Source organism: Lytechinus pictus, chromosome 1 (assembly GCF_037042905.1).
Source record: "Lytechinus pictus isolate F3 Inbred chromosome 1, Lp3.0, whole genome shotgun sequence".
NCBI classification, from domain to species: Eukaryota; Metazoa; Echinodermata; class Echinoidea; order Temnopleuroida; family Toxopneustidae; genus Lytechinus; species Lytechinus pictus.
The window spans coordinates 1007995-1027539 of NC_087245.1; the positions used below are offsets into that span (position 1 = coordinate 1007995).

The 19545-nt window shown below is 35.7% G+C and overlaps 1 protein-coding gene across 1 annotated transcript; it reads left to right on the forward strand.

Annotated features, from left to right (window-relative positions):
• Positions 1-203: 203 nt before the first annotated feature.
• Positions 204-17167, forward strand: LOC129254008 (uncharacterized). Its single transcript, XM_064099196.1, has 6 exons — positions 204-296; positions 5196-5210; positions 6527-6592; positions 10296-10725; positions 11652-11936; positions 12437-17167. The coding sequence occupies exons 1-6, from the start codon at positions 204-206 to the stop codon at positions 14074-14076; spliced, it is 2529 nt and encodes an 842-aa protein (XP_063955266.1). The 3' UTR covers positions 14077-17167.
• Positions 17168-19545: the final 2378 nt, after the last annotated feature.

Below are 19545 nucleotides of genomic sequence, written 5' to 3' on the forward strand. Positions count from 1 at the left end.
AGAAAAAAAAGATAGACTTTGATATAGCCTGTAGACTAGGGAGTGAGGAAGAGAATGGGATGATGAGTCCACGAATTTGTTTGGGTTTTTTTACCGTATAAAAATGACGGCAATGCATAATGCAAAAGTTAAAAATAATTGCGAATATTTAGCTTAATATAAATGATTTAAAAATATACGGATGAATTAATCTATTCAGAGCCATGAACAGAGAGCTGAAAGCAATTCAAGAGTGTGGACAGAAAAGGGTGATGTGTAGAAACGTGAATATCTATCTCACGCCTCGAGAGAAGAGAGTGAGATGTAGGAAAACCATCAAATATAAAAAATTAGGAGATTATGAAGGGCACAACGATATGTAATACCGTGAGAAGAGAAGGTACACTCTAAAAAAATTATTGGGTAAAAGTGCTCTATGAGGGTAATGTGTCCAACCAACATTAAGCTCTTCTTTTGGGCATTCTTATTTATCCAGTGTGATGAAAAATTTGCCCATTCTAACGTAAAATTTTGCAACTTACTGGACAATATGCTTCCCGCATTGGGTAAAATACTGCCCCAAATCGGTTGGACACATTATTACCCTCATGGTGGTAATTTTCCCAATATTTTGTACAGTGTAGTTGATAGAGGGCAGAGTGTCACAATGATAATCTATCAATTTTATTTCAAGTCTGATCTTCTAGTATTATACCCAACGTTTTGTATCAGACGTCTTGACCTTCCCGCTTAGGGCACGGTAGATGTGGAGTAATTAATTACTGGTGTAGGGAGATGATTACAAGAGATACGTTACGGACTGTCTGATCAGCTTACGATACCGTGTCTATCCCCCACCGCGGTCATTCCGAACCCCTACCGAAATCATACCGAGTTCTTTTAAAGATCATGCCAAACCCCTTGCTGAGATCACACCGAGATCACGCCGAGGGTATGTCGAGATGGGCTATTTGTCAAAAAGACAGTATCAAGCAAACGGCATGTCCATTCAGATTAAACTTAGATTATGAAGAACGATGTAGTGTTTCGTAGTACAAAATGTGTTAATTGAATACAAGAATAATTGTGCGCACCAATTTATACAGTGCGTCCCAGAAAAAACGAAACCGAGATTTAGCGATGATTTATCATAATTTAATCACAAATAAAATAGACAAATGACCTACCAATGTAAAGCTTAGAATCTCCTCTTTCATCTGGTATTACTTAGATTATTTCTCCTTCACGCATGAGTGAGCAAAAACAATTTGAAGAAAGGATAACAAAAACTCATTTGGCGGGGGGTATCTGAATTTCAACAAGAAAATCACATGTCTTAAAAGTTCAATATCTGCTCTTTAATTTGATACCTCAATTACAGAAAATGGTCAAGAAATAACAAAGTTCTTGTTATTTGAAATAAGGCTTGAATTTCCATAATTTCATTAAATAAACTGTTTTCACCGGTTTCCCACAGAAGCTATCGCATCGTTATGGCTGATCGTAAACAAAACGGAGTGTCGACTGAGTTTGAACGCTAGCCTGTAAAACTCTTCATTTTATGAAATTATTGAAATTCAAGCCTTATTTCAAATAACCAGAACTTTGTTATTTCTTGACCATTTTCTGTAATTGAGGTATCAAATTAAAGAGCAGATATTGAACTTTTTAAAAATGTGGTTTTTCTTTTGAAAGCCAGATACAACCCGCCAAATGACTTTTTGGTATCCCCTCTTCAAATTGTTTTTGCTCACTCATGCGTGAAGGAGAAATAATCTAAGTAATTGCAGATGAAAGAGGAGATTCTAAGCTTTACATTGGTAGCTCATTTGTCTATTTTATTTGTGATTAATTTATGATAAATCATCGATAAATCTCGGTTTCGTTTTTTCTGGGACGCGCTGTATATCAGAAATATTTTGTATTCAAGGGCTTCATATGGTCTCTTTTTACTTTTGAAATCAATAGTCATATTATTTCTTCGATTATATTATTTTGAAAAAATGAACGCAGCAAGAGAATCAATATTTCATAAACGCGATTATAAAAATCAAAACGGAAAGGGAGCCTGTTATCTTCGTTAGATCGAAACTTATTATTTTTGGTATACATGCGATTCACTAAAGAGTGCTTTGGTTGCTCTCAATGATATGAACTATTTCGGACAGCATTTGCGACTGGACAAAAAATGCATTTGAACCATAAATCTATCATGGCATTGCCAATTTGCAAAGTGTGTAATGTGTAAGGAGTAGATGGTAAGGAAATCAAGGATGATGTTACTTTCCGAGGTTAGCCTTAAGGTTAGACATGCTGACTGACGATTCTTAGATTGCAACCGGTGTGCTGTTACTACCCTCAGGGAAACCTTCCCAGAAGGCTTAGTACTTCCTGCCCTGCCTAACCTCCTTTTCAGACTTCAAGAATGATTGTCTGGATACTGTTATGGCTACAGTCATGTCGCGTCTCACTTGCAAAGTGCAGTGATCAATTATTGAAACATGTGAAAATATAGTAGTAGAATAAAATAATAATAATACTACTTAATAAATTAAAATAACTGGAGAATATGAGCCTTGTATCAACTGAACTGCCACCATTATCCCTACCACGCTCTATTCACCCTCGCGCTTATTCTCTCACCCCCCTCTCCCCCTCAATCTTTCGATTGATACCTAAGGTCAAAGTGTAAGTTGGGACCCTAGAAGATGATAGTCTATAGGAATTTATTTCTTTTGGTCACATTTCCTTATCCTGTTCTCTTAGATTTACATCACGAATTGATTTAATTAGCAGTGTCTGACAGAAGGTGGATGACATTAAGCAACATTATTTGTTTTAGAGTTCTTATGTGTAAAGCATGTATGACTTGGGAATTCTTTAGAACGGGGATAGGGAGGCATTGCTGAGATGACCTTTAGTAATTGTCAGCCAAGTATTTCATTCATTTTACGTTCGTGTACCGAAGAATTAGTACATCGCTAAATTGAAATTTAATATGTTAAAATCAACATTCTCAAAATATTCAATTAACAAATTTGAACTTTAATTCCTGATTCTCGTAAAAGGGATTTTACAATCACGTGTATCACCATAAAAATTTGGTATGGTATATGTTTTTGTCTCGCACACATCGTACCCATATACTTAGTCCGTGTGTTCTGACATTTGAGTGCATTGATCAATACAATGTCGCATATGGGAAAAATTGGAAGCTTTTCTGATTTTGTTGAAGGTTTCTTTTTTGTTGTCAAGTATATTTAAATTCAGGTGAAGAATCATCGAGTTTCGTGGCCTTAGTACTGGTACCAAACCAAAAAGTGGATAAGAGGAAGACTTGTTATTAATGGGTTTTCAGAAAGGTCAAGTACATGGATGTCAGATTTTGCTGTCTAATGGCTCTTTATTCTTGGTCTATCCATGGTCTATCAGAAAAGGAGGTAATTGTGTTGAGATTATTGGCGTATCTCATCTCCCATCACCGTATGAAGGAAACCAACCACTTTGGGATTCTCCAGAGGGAGTGTTGTTTATTGATGGTGACGCTGTCATTCAATGGATTGCTGCGAGGCGGACGGAAGAAGATGGATGTGCCAATTATGTTACGTACCCCCCCCCCCACACACACACAAATCAAATTTAATTTCTGACATGTTTAAGTCTATCCCTATCCTCCTGAAACAATTAAATTATGGCGAGTACGTTATGTACATCACAATTCGTATGCTTTTTAAAGATTTTTCAGTGAACATCACGTTCTGCATTCTTTATTCTTTGATTCGATTTGAGATCTTCAACAAACATGTTTATTTGTTTGTTTTATTTTTCATCATGCATAACAAAAATAAATTAACAGAATATAGTGTTACATTGATGATACATAGTAGGAACTAAGAATAAAAAATATATATTTGAAGCGCAGAGTCCCTTGAATAACATAGGTTAGTAAATAAAACATTGCTTGAAATAAGCATTCATTAAACAAAAATTAAAACAAAAGCTAAAAATGCCCCTCTAGCATGTTAAGGTATAGACATTATTTGCATCTTGAATGAAATAAGAAAAACATCATCATCATCGACCTCAGTCATAAAAAGTACTTGAAAAAAATATCATTTACAGAAGTCTGAGAGAAATAAATCCTTCATATTCTTCTTGAATGATAAAACATTGTTACATATTCGTATACATAAAGGTAATTAATTCCAAAACTTAGGTCCTTCATGTCTTATAGATTTATGAGCTAAGGTACTCCTCGGATTGAACAGATGAAAATCAAATGAATGTCTAGATGGATGGCTATGAATGTTCCTATTTAAAGTAAAGTCATCGCACAAAGTAATTCTTTTTTATTAAAGCGATACATAAAAAGTGCAATATGCATTATATGAATATCAGTAATTTTCAATATTTTAAGTCTACAAAAGAGAGGATTTGCTTCAATATAATTGAATTCATGTATGGTTGGTGATGTGAAAGTGTCACAACTCTATAGAATGAGGAAAACATAATGATGAAAAAGAATGAGACTCTAAACAGTTGACGTATTCCTCCGTCGTGTAATGCTCTTGGCTGTTTAGGCTTCCTAGACACAGACAAGTTTAAAAACTGGCGCCTCTAACACGGCGCCACCTTAGTGACGTGACGCTGTTGTGGCATTTACAATAGCCAACTCTCTTCATAAAAAGACAAGAAAGAAACGCTGAGCAGGGTCAATGTAACTTGTTTTTCTGAAGCGTTTTTGACTTTCCTATCACATTGATTGACTTGTTTACGTTACTCTTTGTTTCTTAATGCTGGATAATCCGTTCATTACTTAAACTAGTGGTTTTGGATGCTACCTGACATTTTATGTACTTGTGAGTCTTTAGCAGTAATAGTTGTAAACTCTCGTTTTGAGTTATTTTGCACCTAACCTGGATTTAGTCAGTAGGCTTTTAATGCAAAATAATTGTATTTTAATGTCATGTAATAAGTTTTAGACATTTATTTTGTTAAACTTAGTTATTGGCGTATTGCAATTACATTTCTATGTATTGACTCTTTTCTGATGAAATGTATTTTACTATAGTTATGCAAACATCACTTCTGTTTTACCATTTCTTTGTACTAGCAAAATGAAAACATAATATTACTGATAAACCGTATGGACACGAACACACTTCAACTAATATATTTTATTTACACTTCCACATATTTGTTTTTCTCCACTCAAGCTCCATAGAAGTGAAGTGAGTTCATAATAATTCAATAATTCTGTGTTTTGTGAGCGTCGCGTGATATTTTTTCTTTTTAATTTCATTCTTTATTATGATTTGAATGTATTTAGATGCTTGATAGCGTCTAAGCCAGCCTTTTGTTTTGCTGTTAATAGACACTGGTTCAATATTTCAAGTGCCACATTTTTTTTTTTCATAAGTGAATTTTCCGATGCATATGTTTGTTATTTCATTGATAAATCATTTTGTTGATGTAGACTGTCCTTTAGTTTTTCTAAGTTTCATTTTGTTTGAACATCGATAGCAATCACCGTGCGTTTCATTCATCGTGCTACCATTTTGGCTACGGCTACATGTTTTAATGTCTCGCATTATTTGTCATATTTTTTGCCACGTTTCCATTCTTTCAATCATCTGTGATTTGGTCTTAACATTAAATTAACATTGGAGCGTACAGTATGTTAATAAACAGTAAACATTTTACTGTTTGTATTTGTTTTCTCTATCATTTCTTATGTCGTTAATACAAACATAGTTCGTATATGAAATGTCCAAGGCCACACTATACATGCTTAGCAGTATTTACATTCAGTTGAACAAAGAATAAATACCTGTAACCAAATTTCTTGAATCTCTTATAAGGGCGCAATATTTCATGTGACAAATTATAGAGAAACTAAAACAAAATAATTATACCGCGTACCGTTGAAGAAAATCCATATCATTTTAGTTTTGGCCGGAAACCTTTACATTCATGCCGCCTTCTCCCGTTTCTATGCAACCTTTTACTTTATTCATATAAATTAATTTTTGTCCTTGTGATCTTTCGTGTGTTGAATAATTTCGCTTGGTTTTCGATGTTTTTGTTCATGTCGGTGTGTAGCCTAATAACCTCTTACAACAGATTCTTGTTTTATTCTTCCCTTTTTTAACACATTATGTTACTTGTTTTGAATGCCTGTTTTCTGTTCTCTATTTTTCATCAAAGTAATTCAGTAAAGAAATCAAATGTTATAACCTTTGAAAAGCACTCAACTTTTGTTTCATATTTTTCTTTCACATCTACTCAGGTTTAGTTTTAAATAACATAAAACATCGATTTTCTGAGAAATATGATAATTTGAGATTAAACGTGTGTTATCATTTCAAGCTATTTTTGTAATTGAGACGTTATAACTTGTTTTAATCGCTACATTTGACACTGATGTTTTATCGCACTCTTGGAATTATTTCCTTTTTTTCTTGTGCATGCATGTTATAAAGATCACTCTTATTATCGTCTTTCTTATATGTTTGTATCCGTTTCTTTTTCTTCTTTTTTTTAAAAGGTGGAATTCCTTCAGCGCAAATTTGCGCAAGAGTCAGATGCAAAATCCGAAGAAATAAAAGAGAAGGTTGGTCGTTGCATGCTAGGATGCCAATCACGTGACCCTAGTACTGAGCATGCGCAATTCCACATAGAATTAGACAGATTGATACCTCATCCTTAGCCGTCATTGTTTGGATAATTATGACCATAAGAAAGTACTAACCATGTCAACTATTTCTAGGAGTATTAGTGTTTGGAAGTATAATTTTATTCACAATTTCATGAGTGCATGTTGAAGTATTTCTAGCTTAATTGAGTTACTGTTTTATTAACAATTCATTGTAGACATACGTTAGACTATTTACTAATTCATGATACAAAGGATATGACTGTCATCGATGGAAATCTGCTGGAATATAATGTAAGCAAAAATAAAACATACAACTGAAACAAACCGAAATGAATGGAAAACAAATATGAAAATCTTAATGATTAAAATGACTTTGGAACTGTTCTTTGTATCACTCTCTATCTGAAACATGATTGGGCGCTCACATATTTCGGAATTATTATTTTTTCTAATTTCATATCTGATACAAGAAGATCAATAAACCTATCCCAATTACTTTTATTGAGTGCACATAAATTTTATAACCTACTAAAAGGTCGGATATTATTAATAATGCATGCCGCTTCTACATATTGAATTTATTTTTTCTTAACACAAAATGGAATACAGACTTTGTATTTGAAGACAGGATTTCAGGAATTTACTTACTACTTTAATCAAAGTTATCGTCCGTGATAGTTTCGATTATTGCTTACGTTCTATATCGAACAACGTATATAAGTACATAGATTATCACCTTATAATCATGTTATGATCATCTGATTTAATTAACTTTTACCACTCGTGAGCAATTGAATTCAGAAGGCTTTTAAAAAGCTGAATCTTTAGAGAAGGATGTGATGAGGGATTTCCCCCGATGAAATCGAAAAATATAACTTTTAAAAACCCGAAATATCTGAATTATAGTTATGCTAACATGCATGTATTACGAACGCGTACATTGAGATAATCTATTATTGTAATAATAATTGATTTGGACAAAAAAAACTGTATATTCGACAAAATACAGCCTAACGAGGTCAATGTCATAATTATAGCAACGTGCCCCGATGAGAAATGAGGTCGAATGGAATTCCTCTTGTACAAATTAACAACATTGAACCATCATAAGAAACGTTAAATGCTATCTCCTAAAATATCTTAATCTAGTTTAATTCTCCGTTTGTCTCTGATTTCCTTAAAGCGCCGCATCCAGTTGAACAAGACCGGATTTAATGATGATGTAATTTTTAAATTATCAGCGTCAAAATTAATAATGATAGTGATATTCTAAATATATTATTTCCGGTTGATTTATCTTTGCTCTTTCTTAATGCCAGGTCGAAAAATGAAAATTAGTCATTTTTAAATGAACCGTGTGACAAATAAAGCGGGAATGTTCCCCCAGCTTATTTATGTTATTGCTATTCACGATTGGACATTGGATTTTAATTTGAATCAGTCGCGTACAGATAGGGGCGTGTATACCAAAAAAACTTTTCACCACCAAAGGGAAAAGATGAAAAATTATACTTTTTTCTGAATATTATATCAAAATGTATCACAACATTAGATTTTGTCAATTTAAATGTTCCTTTTTGCGCGCTCGCTTCGCTCCCTCGCGGCATTTTAGAAATTTCACCCAATACGCCGTGTCTTGCTCCCCCGTCAAATGTTTGGCTCATTACTTTACTAATAATTGTTTTAGAAAATAGGCCTTTATACATTCTAAATATAACGAGGAATTTTTGGAGAGTAAGCGTGTGTTTTTTTTTTTCAAAATCGAAGCTACACATGGTAAATATAAATGAAATCCACACCATCAGAAGACAGATTTGATTTTGTGTTGGTGTTTTTCTTCGATCGTTTACAATATAAATTTCTCTGAGTCAGTTGATAGCCCCTATATTTAAAATGTGTTTTTATGACGATATTATCAAATTTAACACACACACTCTCTTATTTGAATTTCGTAATGAAAATAATTAAAATGTTTCGTTCCCCTTTTTCAGTTAGTTTCACGTTGCGTTGGATCACTTCAATTATTTTGCATGTACTAATTGAATTGTTTCCATGAAGAATGCATCCCTGCTAACCCATTTTTTTTCTTTGTGTGAGTTTATTCATGTTTGTTTAGTCCATAATAACTAACAATTATTGTTTTCTCCATTTCCCCCTTAGGACAGTTTAGGTGGATCATCTTGGTTTAAGAGAAACAATATATTTTCTTCATAAGTCTAATATTGTGAATAATATCGATTTTTTATGTTTTTACTTTGACATGAATGAGCCTTCATCTCTATTCAAACTATATTTCTGTTTCTAACCCAAGCAAAATATTCATTGGAAAATGTTTACTTTCCTCAGTATATTGAAAGTTCAGGAGCATATTCATGATATTTAATAGTGGGTCCATCAATTAACACATTTCAAGCGTCTTTAAAAAACCTTTATCCGATAATTTAGCGTGAATCGTAATGAATTTTGTGAAAGAGAAACATGACATAGTTCGGCCTAAATAGTATTACATAATAGTACACCTCTGTAATGTACATTTCCCACATTTATTTTTTAATCACAAAAGCTCGATAATAACTTTCTAAGTACTCATTAGGCGGTGCTGCACCATCCCGAGTTTGCTCAATCTCGAGATTTTAGCCCGATCAGCCCTCTTCGCGATTAATCTCGAGATTCAAGAAACCCCGTCTGCACCATCCCACGAGGAGCTATATCTGCTCGAGCGAGGCAACAAGCCCGACATTCCGGGCATGCGCACTTTCGGATCTTGGAGTTTCAACGGCCCGCGCTTTTGAATAACTTCCCGCGATATGCAAGCAATGAACTCCTTTCACTAGTACTTTCGCCGAATTCAACCGGTGTTATGCAACAATCCTTTCAGCTCAGCGAGTGAAGAAGTGATGTATTCTTCGTGAAATATGATGGCGGAGTAGGAGGCAACGACAGAGAGAGAGAGAGAGAGGGAGAAGGAGGAAAGAAATGCTATTTGCTCACATTTTGCGAAGGAATAAGACAACACTGCTGTCAGTGTTGTTATTGAATATGACCATCGTCGATGCGATGAGCGCCTCCCCCTTCGGTCTGGTCTCTCCCGGGGTCTCTCCCAAAATCCATTCACTGGTGGGGACTCCATCGTTGCTTATGAACGCTATTCGCATGTATAAAGTTGACTTTCGCACGTGTTTATGTTTTGACCAAGGCGGAAGTGGAACGCGAATTGCATTATGGACTGACGTCATGAATAAATTACCCCGAGTCCAATCTCGAGTGCGTCTGCACCGACGAATTAGCGGGATAATTCGTAAAATAGCGCGCTATTTTGCAAATAAACCCGAGTTGACTTGGGATTGCAATCTCGAGATTAATCCTACGAACTAGCGCGATAATTGCGTCTGCACCGCCAACTATCTCGAGATTTTTCAGATCGGGATAATTTGCCGGATCAGAAATAGCGCGCTAATTTGAAACTTCGGGATGGTGCAGACGGCCCTATTGTAATGTAGCTGTTGCAAAACTTATAAAATTCGAATTTCATTTATAGTTTTGTACCCTGAAGATAGTATATACTTTTGTCTTACTTAGTATCTTCTGTGTTTAAAATGCTGGAATAGAAACAATAATGTGAGTAAACTAATTGATTACACATTAAAACATTTACCAGGCTCGCCTCCTCCGATCGACATCGTCTTCCGAATCATCCTTCGAATACGACATATCTGCCTTGCTCAACGACCTCCAGGAATCAACAGAGCGCGAACGCGATCTCCAGAACCAACTTCAACTCGTAGAAGAGGAGAGTGACGTCATACGAAAGAATCTAAATGAAGTGGAGCAGGAGAAGGAGGCCCTGGAGTTCGAACTGGAGCGGTTTAAGATGCGTTTCGGGACCCTGGAGGAGCCGAAGAGGGCGGCAGACAGTGGTAAAGGTGTGGCTTCGGAGAAGGAGGCTGAGTTAAGACTCCAGTTGATGCTTGCCGAGCAGGAGGCTACAGTGATGAGGAGGAAACTCGTGGAGCTTGAAGCAAAGAACGAGGAGCTGGAAGGAGCTTTGGCTAGACTGTCTGAACGGCTCCCAGACGATGACGACATAGGTACATAAAAAAATACCTCCAAATAACTTCATTGGATAGGTCATAACAGAACATTCAAGCCTAATTTATCATAATCTGAAGGGGGTGTCACCATTTAAGAAAGAAAAGAAAAATAAACTGAAACACATCCCATGTTTCATGGTAAAGGCCTATCTGAAGTTAATTACGATGGCATCTGGCCTGAAATGTAAATTCCTAATGGAGTTCAGTGCTTATAGACAAAAGTGATTTTCTAAGATATATTTCCATCATTGATTCATATCAATTAGATCATGGAATATTTTGCAGACTTTCAGTTTGTGTAGCAAGGAAGTGTATGTCGAATTAGGACCCAATCGAGAAGCTGCGGCCGATAGCATTAGGGATGGTCCCCTTTACTTCTTAGAACTCGACACCTCCGGAATATCCCAGTCCTTAAAAAAGTACATTTGTGCCACTGAGGATGGCGTTCTAACTACAAAGTTGTTCTATTTAACATTTAGTAATGATCGACATAGATTTTGAATACATTTGCGTGTGACACCTGCTCTCGATATAATTATCAACCCTCATAAGTCACGAGATGGCGCTATTCCTTATTTTTCATTTGATCATTGATGATGATATCACTTGCTGAGTGACAAATCATTGGAAATCGAGAATAAGTGACAACCATAATACATTGTACATATAGCTATAAAACAGTTTTAATGATTTTTTTTAAATTTCTTATGTTTATATGAAATGGGGATTCGCTTGTGGAGGGGGGGGGGGGAAGTGATGCGTGCTATTTTGTAACATGTTTAGGTGAGTTCCAATAAAAATCTGATTCCCAAAGATTGAAGAAAATATGGCTCATACCCTTTCTGGGCCTTTGATTAATTATAACGCAAATGGTAATGTCCATATGTGGCCATCATTTTCTTCTTTTATTTTCGACCACACAGCGCCACTACCTCAGCGTCAAGGTCCAGTAGGCGAGGAAGCTGGGCCTAAATCCACCTCCCATTCCGAGAGCAGTAGCAATGCTGAGATTGAGGCTCTTCGACGTCATGTAGAGGAGCTGATGCAGGAGAACGATGGTCTCAGAACTAAGGTCGAGATGCTGGATGAAGTCGATGCCGAATACCGTATCAATCCTGATGAGCACATACGAGGAGAACCAGAACTTAGAACAAAGCTTCATCAAGCTGAGAGAGCTATCACAACATTGAAGAAACGATTGGTTGAAAGTGAGTTTCTCTCAATAATTGCAGATAATCCATCAGCTTACTCATTATCTTAAGCTATGAGATAACTTCCAACTGACCAAGCATTTATTTGTTCCTAACTGTTCAAACAGAAAAGTTTACCACATATTATAAATATTGGGAATATGCTGCACTGAGTCCTGTCATTGTTTATGTTTTGTTTTTGTTTTCTCCAAATGGGGAAAAGGGATTTTTTTTTTTTTTTTTTTTGGGGGGGGGGGGAGAATCAGAGTATTATATTTTTATTTTTTATCTGCACTTTATATCATTATTTTCAAAGGCTTATTTATTATGAGATCATTAAATAAAAAAAATGATTATTTTTGCCACTATTGTGCCGGGGCAGGGAGTGCAGTATTTCGATTAAGTTTTGTTTGATTGTCTGAAATTTTGGACGGGAGACTGGTTCTTCGAGACCATGTTTGTCACGTAGACCACTGGTTTTTTTTTGTCATAGCTGTAAATGATTTAATCTTTCCTAGGTGAGTATGAGGGTAGGACCTTCCAGATGGAGGCTGAATCCCTGCGGAAGCTTGCTCACATAGCTGGTGCTGAGGGTGGTGGAGGACACGCCAAACACAGGGGAAAATCACTGGAAACCAAACTCAGGGCACAGGTATCACTACTCAACACTGAAGCAGACGCGATGAGACGGCAGATCGTCACCTTGGAAATACAGAACGAACAACTCCAGGATGAACTCGAGAAGCAGATGCAAACTCCCGTCGCAGTTGCGACCTCTTCAAGTTCTGACAGTGACCGGGAACGATTAGAGGCCTTACAGCAGAAGATCGCACAGCTTGAAGAGGAACTAGGTGCGTATTATGCGCGAGAAACTGCGGGGGTGGATGCGATGTCCCCACGGGTTCAACGCAAACCTCCACTAGGGGGTAATAGTAAGGGTCCGGGTGTAGAGGTTCCTGTGTCGCCCGTTGCCCCTCAACCAGAAGGGAAGATAGTTCAAGGGATTGGGGATAAAGGGAAGGATAGTACGAAAGCTCCTGTTTCTCCCGTCTCGCCTCGTTCAGAAAGTAAACCTTTCCTCGTTGCGGGTGGCACTTCCAAGGTAGTTGAGAATCCTAAAATCCCAATCTCTCCCCGCAACGATGGAAAGCCAAACTTTAGTATAGCAGGCAAGATGAAAGGTTCAGAAGCTACTCTCTCGTTGAAGATTGAACCATTGGGTGTCCCCAAATGTGACAATCCTGTGTCTCAGAGGGAAAGAAAACCATTGGTTCGGACAGATACCCCCTTTTCAGGTGACCTTCCAGAAGACCCTTTAAAATCAAAATTCTCGAACAAGTTACCATCAAATAAAAAAGGGCTTTCGAATATAAAGGAAGGAAAGACTTTCGGAACTCCAAAATCACCTATTGTCGAAAAAGGTGCGCAAAATGGGAAATCCCTGATTGAAGCCGAAGATTCGAATAATAACTCTAATGCAATACATTCTAATTCTGCTGGGCCTCCAAACCGTAAGAACAATCAAACAGCCCAGTACGGGCACGGCAAAAAGGAGTTCGCTTGTACTTTCCTTCCGAAAAAAAATGAAAAGGTGCCATTTAAAATGAAAGGTAATGCTTCTAATTCAAGTAAGTCTGCTTCTGATCTTGAAAATAAAAAAGAATCGGTGTCGTCTGACAAATTTGATAATACAAAAAAGGATCAAGATAAAGTAACTTCTGAGAAACAAACTGGTATGGATCCTTCATCAAAGACTGGGATAAAGGGTTCAGATGATAGAGGCAGTGAGTCTGAATCTGATGAACCATATGTGTCGGTGTCGGCAAGACGAAACATGTGGAAGGGCTTAGTTCAAAAGCACAAGATACAAACTGGGATCAAACCGGGAATGGGGCCTGGTAAAACCAAACCTCAGATACAATTACCACCAAAGGTATGTGAAGAAAAGGGCAATGGTCAAGACACGACTAAGCAGACAGGTCCATCTTCTCCACATTCAACGCTGAATGTACCCGCTAATCCAACTACCCCATCGGGAAAAGGAGATAACAAGGTTTCGGAAAACACCATATCTCCTTCCAGTCCTGGCCAAAATCCATTCGGACAAAATCCATTAGGGCTAAAACCAAAGAAATCCAATGCTCAAAGATTATGGTAGGAATAAAAGTGTGTAAGTCATAGATAGAATTGGTTTGGATAATAGTTTTCAAATGCTGATGTTGCTTCTAGTTGTTTCGATGATTTTGTCACACCATTTGGTGAGTGAGAATTTGCGAGTTTAAAGGATTTTAATTACTAATGATATTTGACCTTTGCAAGCCTTCACCCACCCTAGATGTGAGGTGTCCTCTCGTCCGTTCCTTTTTTTCATTCTCACGACTAAAATAAAATTTCAAACTTTATGCATGTAGGAGTGACGTAATCAGATGGGATTTCAAGATATCATGCAAAGATAAATCTGGAATGGTTGGCTCTCCCATATCATAAAGAACGCTTTGAATAATCAACTTCAAACTTGGTCCATGTTTGAATTTCGGGAATTGAAATCTTGAATAGATTTTGAAGAATAATGCACTCTTTGTCAGATCTGACATTGGAGGCACTGGTGCATGCAGTCGGGAACTACATAATTTTTTTTCTTTCTTTCTTGCCGTTTATTATGTTTCGCTTAGACAATGACTGTAAATAATTATGGAAAGCCCCAGTACACATGTTGCTAGACAAAAAAAGTTATCATTCTTTTCTGCAATACACCATAGAAGCAAAGATTTCGTCATCATCTTTTCGTCTGTTTTAACGTTTATACTTTTTTCTTCTTTTAGCTCTGAAATAGTAATTCATTAACCAAGTTTGTTGTTATAGATCGTTCTATTGTTTTCACTTTTATTTCACTGACAATCTTTCTCTGTAATTGGTGGTCAATTTTTGTCTCGCCTGCGTAGCAGAGCGAGACTATAGGCGCCAATTTTCCAACGGCGTCGGCGTCGTCAACATTGAAATCTTAACCAAGGTTAAGTTTTTGAAATGTCATCATAAATTAGAAAGTAGATGGACCTAGCTCACGAAACTTGAAACCTGCCTGAGTTCCAGGTTACATGACCAAGGTCAAAGGTCATTTAGGGTCAATGAACTTAGACCATGTTTGGGAGATCAATATCGAAATCTTAACCAAGGTTTAGTTTTTGAAATGTCGTCATAACTTAGAAAGTATATGGACCTAGTTCATGAAACTTAGACATAAGGGTAATGGTGTATCACTGAAGATCCTGCCCGAGTTTCAGATCACGTGACCGAGGTCAAGGTCACTTGGGGTCAACGAACTCTGACCATGTTGGGGGTATTTGTGATATTGTCATCATAACTTTAAAATTTTATGGATCTAGTTAATGAAAGTTGGACATAAGGGCAACCAAGTATCCCTGAACATCGTGTGCGAGTTCCAGGTCACATGACTCAGGTCAAAGGTCATTTAAATATGAATGTTTTCATTTTTTGAATAATTATTCAGTAGCTGTTTGCCTGTTTTCAAAGTCAGCACTGCTGCTATATCGAATCGCGTAATACAGGCGAGACTGCCAGAGGCGTTCCACTTGTTACTATTTTTAGTTGCTTAACTTTGTGTATGGATACAGAAGAATTTTAAGTATATGACTTAAACATTGACTCCTGCTCTATTTTAATTGTATTTGTGAATTTCTTCTTTTTATTCTTACTAATAATCAATATTGCGATAAACCTCACCACAATAACACTTAATTTATAAGGTTGACATTCTGATATTCACGTGTGCTTTATGCTAAATTTCCATTGGTTGACTTTTAACTTCAATTTAAAAGATCGAACTGGTATGGATCTATATGTTCTAATTAATACTTTTTCATTGAATGTATAAATCCATTGTTTCTACAAATGCCTATATACGTTTTGTTCATGTACATGTAGGTTTCTGCGTATTATTGCAAGTAATCTAATTAACTGCGTAACATTTACTGTCACTGAAATTAATACTGATCTGTGCTTGATTTTAATTTAGATTTGTTATCAAAATATTTTTATTACGATATTCATGCATTCATGCTAAATATAACTACTAATCCATTTTCTCAGTATTCTAGAATTAATTTCTACTTAAGTCAGTCCATGGAAATTATGCAATAAGCACCAAAATCTTATTTTTTCAAATATAGAAACATTGTCTTTAATGATACTATCTGGATAAAAATACAATTTTACCGCACAGAATTAGGAGGAAAATTTGACTATGTCATGTTTTACCACAAAAACACATTGTATGGTAATGAGCTTGACTCTTGAACATGATCAAAATATTGACAGTAGTCTGGTTTCTTTGTAAACATTCAAATATAGGAATCTCCTACCAGGTCAGGCTAACTTGATCTTGGGTTCTGACTCACTATTCTTATTTTCAACGAGAATGAACTCTTTATGGCCTGGACTAACATAACTTATTTGCAATATTGAAAAAAAAATCTTTAGTAACCAAGCCCCTGATGTGAAGTATATGTATAATCCAAATGTTATAGATGTGTGCATTTCAGAATAAGAAAGACACCTTTGAATCAATCTTATTTCAGGAAAAAGTTCACGTGATATGCCTTCAGAGGAAATTCTCTGATAATTTTTCAGTATGTATTTATATACCTTCAGTTCTATTTTATTTGAATTATGATGCAGTTTCTGAAAATTGTTATTATACAATATATTTTACTTTATTATGCGCTTATGCCTTCATTGTTCAATAAGCTTTGTTTTATTCGATTACAGACATTGCTTTGTACATCAGTTATTCGATATGATTACTCCATAATAAACCTTTTGGTTTGAATTCGGTTTGCAAACTTTTTGATGTAGATTACTAAAATCAGATTTTGCAATTTGTCTCATATGAAGAATTTGAGAGATTAGGTAATTTTCTTATTGCAGTGCAATTTTATAGTTTAAACATGTGTGCCTCTATCTAAGCAATGTGCGAGAAATATAGTTCCACATGGATATTTCTATTTCATATTTGAATATTTTGTTTTGAATTAGTTTGGACAAGATGTTTTCTGTTGCTCGACATAATCTATGTTCACGCAAGTCTTTGTATTATGATAGGCACAAGTGCTTACGTAAATATTGTTTTTCAGAAGTTTTATCTTATTTATCAAATTTATGCAATACGTCATGCAATATCAATCTACAAACGTGCTTGTAAGTAATAAATATAAGTATCTAATTTAACACTACTTTATGATTTGCCCTTTTTATCTGTCATTTTTAAATGAGAGTTTTTGCTTGGATAGCTAGTTAATCTGAATCAGAGATTCAAATGAATGAAAGCCTTTCCTGGAGAATCCAATCAAAATGTTTACTTGCTTTTGGAGAAAAAAGGTGAAAGTTAGAAAAAAATCATGAAAATAAGGCAAACGAATAAAACGTTATGAAATTATAAAGTTGTAAAAAATGTAATCACCATAATTACATGTATCTTCAGTGATTCCAAATTCGCTGCAAAGAAAGTGATGTTATAATATAGGGTTGAGGCCAGGGGAAGGACAATGATTGAAATCTTTGTCAATACTTTTACTGGGAATGATATTTTGTTTTTATTTGGGAACTAATATATTTATCGCCCCGATGAAATGTCCATAGAGGAGAAAACACAAAAATTCATTTGGTGACATAACAAATGAGAGAGTAACCCCCTCTCTCTACCACTCGTTACAATCTACTCACTAAGTTGCCAATTTGCGATGATTTTTTTTTGTCGAACAGCTCTAGCTTTTTTTTAAATTCCTTATTGATATCGTTAAAACTTACACCATTCTGATCTTTTTTTTAAATTTCCTCTCTCACACGAATCATTTTATTACCACTGTAACATTAACATAAAATCAAGCATTTAGGAATTGTAATTTGAACAGCTTAAAGTGAAACCTTTAAGAATGTTAATTCATATTAATTAAAGGTTTGGATATGAGAGATGGTGGTGTTTTTAGAGGGAGAACATTGTTAGGGCCTATGCCCTAAGGTTTATGCATAACGTATTTTGGGTTTATCTACCGCGTATCCCCCCCCCCCCCCCCATTACGCAAAACCTACTTTCACTTTCTGTGTCATTCTTTTTCGTAGTAACCATCACTGAAGCTTTGATTTTAGTTGGCTGTTCAGGTGAGATAGAGTTACTATTGGACGTTAATCCGTTCCTGAGGCCCGTTCCGTATGGATCGACTATGGTAACTTTGCACTTACGGTAATTACCATGGTAACATGACTCAGTAGCCAATCAAAATCAAGGTTTCCATGGTAGTTACAATAATGGAAAAGTTACCATGATTTTAAATATTTATAAAACATGCCCCAGGCGTGATAAGAATGCAAATGAGTGTTACAAAAAAGAATGGAATTGAAACTAGCTAAATCAAGATGAAGACTAAATAACTTAGTTATATGGAGATAAGACCAATGATTATTATATAAACAGCGCCACCAAGCGTTGTCACTAAAAACAATTTGAACGCTGGTGGTAAACCTACCCTTTCAAAATTCTTCAAGAATTTCCCATCATGCTTTGCGATGCCTACGGCAGCGGAGACGTGATTGGTCTTTAAATACAACTGGCTAATTAGCCTAAAGGGTCACGTGACTTGGTAAATGAATCTGTTGGTGATGGTATCTGTTTTTCATCTGTTGACTCTCACGGTTAATGTACAGGGTGACTAGAAAGAAAGAACTATATTGTGGAATAACCCATCTCAAGTATTCACACAATATATGTATCAACGCTTGATTGCCTCCATATAATGAATTAAAATGATTAACGAAGTAATTAGTTATAATTCAAATATTGAGAAAGTGTTGCAACGTTTCATTCTGTGGTCATATTCTAGAAATGATACATTTAGTGAACTGTTATGGGCTTACGTCATATCAAATGTCAGAAATTCGCATATAAAAATGAAGTTGATCACATCTTTTGTTGTTGTTTTGAGGAGGATATTAACCATAGACATGTGTTTTAGTTATGTAATGTATTAACAATATGGTTACAATCTGATCATTGCCCCATTGTCATGCTTGTAAATTTTTGTACATCATTGTAAATCTTGTAAATCATTTTGTACACTCTTTAACTGTAATATGATGTTGATGGGTTTTTTTATTTGGACACCGTGTACAGCCTATCATCTTGCCAAAAGGAAACGAAGCTGTTTATAAGTGATGATAAGATAACCATTCAGCTCTTCGCTATGTGAAGCCCGGTGAACTTGGCAGTTGTTACACACATTCCTCAATTGTATTCTTCCATTCACCCTGGCCCATGTAGAGGCTGTTTACTTTCAACATTTTTCACCAAACAACCCGAGGCAAGACTAATCAGAGTGTTGAGTCTTTTTAGGAGGTGACATTTTGAGGACTGTGAAAGACTTTCATAACCTTTCCGTGGCGACGTTATCGGATTAATTACTGTTAAACCAATTCCTTATGATATTTCGCGAATATTAACATTTTATAATACCAATGTTTATAACAATTTCCAAATTTGAAAATTCTGTTGGATTTTCTATTTCAATGAGTGTTTGTTTTCTTTTATAGAAAAGAAAAGTGTTTCTACATCTTATAG